Source organism: Condylura cristata, unplaced genomic scaffold (genome assembly GCF_000260355.1).
Source record: "Condylura cristata isolate star-nosed mole 26May11 unplaced genomic scaffold, ConCri1.0 scaffold00032, whole genome shotgun sequence".
Lineage (NCBI taxonomy): Eukaryota > Metazoa > Chordata > Mammalia > Eulipotyphla > Talpidae > Condylura > Condylura cristata.
In genome coordinates, this window is record NW_004567133.1 from 3,007,310 (window position 1) to 3,014,128 (window position 6,819).

Consider the following 6,819-nt stretch of genomic DNA (forward strand, 5'->3'; position numbering starts at 1 on the left):
TCACCCCGAAGCCTGCCCCTCCCTCTGGGCCTGGCCAATGTCAGGGACCGGGCTGGCCACCCTCCCTCCCCAAGCCCGGCTGGCGTCTTGGCTCCGCAGCAGCGGAGGGGAGCGCAGAAGGCCACCGAAAGAGGCCACCATGAGCTGCCTGGGGTGAGTTAGGGGCCTGCCCCTTGCTGGGAAAATCCAGAGAGGAAAAAAAGTTGTTTCTAGAACCGAACTGGTGGTGGAACGGTGTGCTGCTGCCGAGGGCTCCCTGGGGAAGGGTTCCACGGGCAGACCCGCCGCTCCCCTCCCCACCAGGGCTGAGCCGGGGAGCTGGCGCTGGGCTGTCCTCTGTGAAGTTGGCAGCGTGTCTCCTGACCACTAGGGCCGGACTCAGCTGGAGGCCCTGGGGGGCGGGGGCGGCTTATCTTCCCAGCTGGGCTGCTCCCGCTTCCCTCTGTCTCTTACCGGGACCAGCGTCTGTCTGCCTCCTGGGACAGCCCCCGTCCCTGCTTTTCCTTCAGTATCTGGTCCCCCAAGCGACAGACAGCTCTGGCAGCTGGTCAGCAAAAGCCAGATTGAGGGTGGTGCCCCCTTGGCCATGCTGGATTTTTGCCTGGAAAGCGGGAACCCTGGACACCTGGGGATGCCTCTCCCGGCAGCATTCCTGGTGCTGATGGGGAGGATGAAACAGCAGCCTCTGTTGTCAGCTTGTGTCAAGTGCGACAAGAAAATTGGGGAGGCTGCTGGAGGAAGGGGCGGCACCCAGCTGGGCTCCGCAGGGAGAGGGTACCCTGGCTGCATGGCTTCAGTCACCCTCTCATTTCCTCCTCGCCACTTCTCTCCCCACACCCACCTCATGTGGCCCCTGGGCTGTTGCCAGGGATGCAGTGGTGAGCCCCAGGTAGCACCTTCTAGAGAGCTTTGAGGGGGTATGTGATTTCAAGAGCCAAGGGCACCCTAGGATGAACTCAGCATGGGACAATCAAGGCAGGCTTCCCTGCGGAGGCAGCATGTGTCTCTGCTGTGGTTTAGTGGTGTGGAGGGTGGGGAGATAGTCCCTAAAAATCCAGCAGGCCATACATCTAGCCACAGAGGAGGCAGGGGTGGTACCATGCAAATCCCAGGGAACCCAATAGGGCCAGACCCTGAATCACCCTGCATGGGGGGCAGGGCCTGAAGACCTACAGCTATTTCCCTGGGACACACTCGGGAGAGAGATTGCGCAGCCATAGCTAGATGAAGGGGCTGAGAGGGGGAGGTGGGGCTTGTGCTCAGCTGAGGCTGGAAACTGCCGCTCATGATAGGGTTACTGAGGGAAGGCTTGGGAGAAGCCCAAGGTGGTCAGGAAGCTGCACCCTCCTGCACAGCAGATGCTGGCTATTTTAAATTCAATATTAAAAATCAATAAAAACAGCTGATTAAATTAATAGATTCATGATGAATATAAAGTTAATAGATTAACTATGAATATAAAGTTAATAAAATATATAAGCTGAAATGTTAAATTCCATTTGCCAGCCTCACTTGCCACAGGTCAAATGCTCAGTAGCCACAAGGGACTAGCAGCTACCACATGGGACATAGTACATGTAGACTATGGCCAGCCATGGAAAGTTCTCATGGACAGTGCGGAGGGTGAGATTTGGGTCAGTGGCAGCAATGTGAGCTAACAGCCTCCTCCTCCTTATAGCAGCAGGTGATCCTGGGCTCAGAGCTGAATGTGGGTCTGTCCCAAAGGGACCCCAGTTTGATGAAGTGACAAAATTACTTTCTAATTAGAATGGTTTGGAAAGCCAGCCAGCTCTAGAGTAGGCTAGTGCTTCAGGAAATCTACAAGGGGCAGGGGAGGTGGAGGAGGGGAGGCAAGGGGGTGGTGCGGAGCTGGAATCTGGAATCCCCACAGACCCAGCTCAACCCCTAAGTCGACTCATTGGCTGTGCAACCTGCAGCAGGTTAATTGACCCCTACAGCTCATCTATAAAATGGGTTGGTCACCCTGTGTGTTCACAGCAGGATTCTTGGTAATCACCTCAGTGCACACAGCCAACTGCAAGCAGTAGAGAGATTAGTTGAGAATCTGGAAGTAGGGTGTGAGGGAACATCTGTACCCCATTCATGCTCTTCTGCTTTAATGACAGGTATCAGGAACACTGTTATGAGGAGAATTTCATGAAACTTTAAGTGAAAGTGATAGGCATATAGTATGTGCTCAGTTAGTGTGTGTTTCTCTTAAGGGAACCCCTTTTCTCCCGAGAGAGGGTTCTCCAGCACGGCACTGTTGACCATTCTCTGTTGCTGGGAGCCAGCCTGTACTTTATAGGAAGTTTAGTAGCATCTCTGGCCTCCACCCACTAGATAGCTGACCCCCCTCCTGGTCCAGTTGGTCATCTTGTGATAACCCAAACTGTCTCCAAAAGGTACCAAATGTTCCTGATGGACAAACTTGCCCCCTGTTGAGAACTAGTGTCCTGGAGCAATCTGTCTCTGCAGCACCCTTGGATGAGTCAGGAGCTTCAAGGAGACGGGCGCTTACATCGTCCCTGCGGTCTTAGGTCCTCTGGCCAGATGCACCAGCTGTGGATCTTTTCCGGCATCTTCACTGTGCTGGACAGACCTGGTCCGGGCAGCATGCACACTGCTGATGGTGTCTGGATTTCTGCCTGAGCATCTGCTCCATGCTCATACCTCCCGTGGCCACAGCGTGACAAACAGCCTCCAATGCTGGGCTGTTGCAGCTGGTCCAAAACAACTAGAAACAACTCTAGCAGGATGGGGTGGCCGTGGCCTTGCAAATGCCAGGGAGCGATGCTCTTTGTGACAGTTTTCAGATCGCCCTCTCCCTGGCAGGGCTAAGGACAAGGCCCTGGCTGTTCATGGCAGGGGGTAGTGAGGATTGGGGGGAATGGAACAGGAATGGGAGGCTGAGGTGTACTGGGCAGCATGGTCTGGACACAGATCAGTACCAAAGGCCATCAGGAAGTCTCCAGGGTCCTCCCTGTGATGGGCTGTAGGAACCCCCAGGCAGGGCCGTGCAAACTGTTCTTCTCAAGGACTGAGACAGAGGTCAAGACCCCAGGGTTTCCTGCAGCTGCCTGCCCTTCCAGCCTGTCTGGGTGGTAGCCACCTCCTGGTGAGGAGAGAACCTGGTGCTAATGTCCCCCACTTAGAGTGTCCCCAGGGGCCCCTCCCCAAGCTGGCTCCCTAACAACTAGTGCCCTTTTCAGCCAGGAATCAGACCCTTGAGAAATGATAGTGTAGTGGGGTCCTTGGCACTCTGTGTGTGTGTATTGGGGGGAGGGAGGGTTCTATCTGCTTCTGGGAGTGGCAGGCCCCAGGGCCAGGGGAGGAGTGTGGACCTTTCCTATGATCTCCCCCTCCAGCCCATAGCTGTCCCTCCTCTCTTCTCTCTCTGCAGAACATTCCTTTCCAGGTAAACCCCTACTCCTCTGCCTCCCTGCTCCCACTCACCTGGAAGTTGCCAAGACTGGCGGCCCCTCCTTATGTCCACTCACTCACCTCATCTCATAAATGCGACTTCCTCTGTGTTTTTAGAGTCAGGTCACTTGGCCCATTCCAACAGGTCCTTCAGAATGTCACCCCTCTCCTGGTGCACCGGACCTCTGGGGTCCTGTACCCCTCCTTAAGTCCTTAGGCCCTCCCATGTTCCCCATCATCCTCTTGGTGCAGTCTCAACGGTCGCCTTGTCTTTCAAAGCTTCCCTTCTAGCCTTTCTCCACCAGAGCTTTCCCCTAGGTAGGGAGAGGGCTGGCACTTGTTGGCCTCTGCTGAACCCTGGGGCCCGGTGCAAAGCCCACCCCTTCCGGAAAGCCTCCCAGGGCTTTACAAAGCGCTCTCAGCCGGCGGGGCTGGGCTCGGAACAGTGGCGCTCAGTCTAGCTGAGCCAGTGGGACTCGCCACTCTGCGTGTGGTCAGGGCGCACCGGCCTGTGAAGTCCCAGGCGTGGTACCTGCGTGGGGACAAATCTCCAGAGGGGGTCTAGAGGAGGCAGTGCAAAGACATCCAACCTCCCCCAGCTTCCAGCGAGCAAGCCTAGGGTCCCCCAGAGGGGAGGAGCGGGGCGGGGCCACCCGGGAAGGGGCGGGCGCGGGGCCGCGGGTTGGACCAGCTCGGGAGGGGCCACGCGCTCTCGCCCGGCAGAGGCGCGTGGAGTCGCGGTACCCCATCTCTGCTACCGGGCTCGGCCAATCCCTGCCCGTCGGCACCTACCGCGTCGCCGTCGCCGGCTCCAGATGGGGAAGGACCAGGGCTTCTCTCGGCACTTTCGGTAGTTTCCCCACTGCGTCCCCGGAACCTAGCGCCCTGTGCGCGGCGGACCCGCCTCCCGCCAGCCTGAGCAACTGGGTGGGGCTAGAGCATTGAGGGGGCTTCTCCGTCTGGGTGGGCACCTGCCGAATCTGGTGCGGGCCCAAGAGCTGGGGAGGGCGGAAACTAACTGCAAGGGTACAAGAGGGAGAGTTCGCGCGGGGCCCCGGAACTTGCCGGACCCTTCGGGTTGAGATCTGGGTCCAGGATCAAGAGCTTGAAAAGCTCTTTCCTATGATTGGGCTGGTTTGGGGAATTGCAGAGAGTGAGGGAGAAAAGGTGGTGAGAAGAGCGAGGATCCTAGGACCCATCCTGGTAGGAATCTGGAGTTGGATTTAGACGTGACTCTCCAGGCAGCAAGGACTGACTCTGAGTGCAGAAGTCATTGTGTGGCCCCCTTGAGGTGTCCTGAAGCTTGGTTGGCCTACCTGTCAGGGTTCAAGGACCACAAAGGTTGCTGAGACTCCTCTGGGCTTGTCTGTGCTAGGTCTTTTGGAAACAGACCCAGAGCCACATGAAGGCTGGAGGGAGCGGGGAAGGATGACCAGGCAGCCTTGGCCTCTGGCTTGGCCCCAAGGATATCACATGGAATGGGTCACCCAAGTCTCTTGCACCTGTGCAGTTGGTACTAGCCCTGGTTCTCACCGGGGGCAAGGCCTTTCTCATTGCTGCTGGAGGGTGGAGCTGGGAGGTCACCTGGCTCTGGCCCAGACTGGACCCAGAGTTTGGGGGGTGCTGCTTTCAGAAGCTGGGACTGAGGCCTGAAAATTTGAAGTGGACCATTTCAGGCATGTCATGACCTCTTTCCCTGGGCATGTGGTGGGTCTGAGAGGGTGTGGGGGACATGGGAGGTTGTGCAGGCCAAGCAGAGGGAGGTGTCAGTCTCTGGAGACCTTGAGTGACCATCTGGAGAGGGAGGCTGAAGCTGTAGATTTTTGAGAATCACTGCAGATGGGCAAGGATTTGCATATCAGGCCAGGCCAGGACACTCCTGGCATTGCTGAGCAGCAGGCCATTCATTCTGGCTTCCTAATCGCCTGGAACATCCAGACCTGGAATAGAGCTCATTGGGCTGGGGGTGGGGGCAGGGATACACCCCTCCTCCTGGATGTTCCACATCCCTTCCCACCAGGCAGTTTATTTTGCTCACCCAGCCTTATTAATCCTACCCACAGCGAGCAGAGGAACTGAGTAGGGCCAATGGGTGACCTCAGAGGGGTTGTATTTCAGCTGGCTCTCCCCTACCCCCCTCTCCATGCCCTTGCACTGTCTTCTGGTATAAACAGGGACCGGAGCCTTGGGAGGGAGCCAGGGACTCGCTAGCAGTCCGAGCTTCTCAAGGATCCACCAGAGTCCCATCACCATGCTAAGGCTCAGAAACTGAACTTGAGTCCCAGTTGTGCCAGGGGCCAGCTGTGTAACCGGTTACACATCCTCTCTGAGCTTCAGCATCCTCTGCCAGGGACCAGGGGGTCCGCCAGGACCTGGGCCACTGCTTTCTCAAAGGTGGGATTAGGCTTCGTGCAGACCCCATTGGGTCGCTGTGAGTCCCGTGTGCACTGGTCCGAAGCTGAGTTAATGAACTTAGCCCTCAGAAAGCGTCTGGCCTCGAGGAGACCCATGAGCACCAACCATCATTCCGGGCTGTGGACTCCACACAGGGCCATGCCACCTCCCCGCCTCCAACCACTCTGCTGCTAGCTCCTCTGAGAATGGGAGCCATGGTGTCTTCAGTCCCTGGCCGGCCCAGATCGTAGGGGCTTCCTGAAACATGGCGAGTTCATTGAAGGAAGGCCAGTGCTGGTGTTGAGGGGAGCCCCGTGTAGCTAAGAGAACAGAGAGCGTACCAGAAAAGGGCAAAAGCACATTCTGAGTTGGCAGCTGTAGGAGGGCTGGCCAGAGAAGCAAGTGGGAGCACTCGGGGTATGCTGAGGATATGGGGGAGTCTGACTCTGGGTGGGTGGTGGCTTCAGTTATCTCCAGAGGAGCTGCCTGGAATCATGCCAGGAGGAGGTAGGTGGCGGATCCCAGGCTGGTGCGGGACTAGCCCGACAGGTCCTGACATGGGGGGTAGGGGAGAGGCAGGAGATGGGGAGACAAGGCAGGTAGAGGAGTGCTTCCATGAGTTAGCTGTCACAGGAACTGAGGCCCCCCGCAAAGACTGGAGTAACTGAGTCACTTGACCGTGACTCTCCCAAGGTGGTCCTTGTAAGGCTGATTGGGGAGCAAATTAGGGCACCCAGGGGAGACTGATTCCCCCCCCCACCGCCGCACCGGGCGGGGAAACTAAGGGTGGCCCCACGAACAGGATCACTATTTGCAGCGATCCGGGCGCGGTCAGGGGGCGCGCCCCGACTCTGCGGTCCTCACCCTTAGGATCTTCATCCCCAAGAAGCACCGGGCGCGCTTCGACGAGGTGGTGTCGCAGGGTCTGCTGGGCAAACTGTGCCGCGCCCGGCGCGCGCAGGGAGCGCAGCGGCTGCGCCGGAGCCGCAGCGAGGAGCGGCC

The 6,819-nt window shown here is 57.9% G+C and overlaps 1 protein-coding gene across 1 annotated transcript in view; it reads left to right on the forward strand.

Moving 5' to 3' along the window:
* Positions 1-6,819, forward strand: part of GRID2IP (glutamate receptor, ionotropic, delta 2 (Grid2) interacting protein) — a 36,611-nt gene that overhangs the window by 6,486 nt on the left and 23,306 nt on the right. Inside the window, exon 3 of the mRNA XM_012731634.1 lies at positions 6,688-6,816. Within this exon, the coding sequence (XP_012587088.1) occupies positions 6,688-6,816 (129 nt within the window). The remainder of the gene's footprint in view (positions 1-6,687; positions 6,817-6,819) is intronic.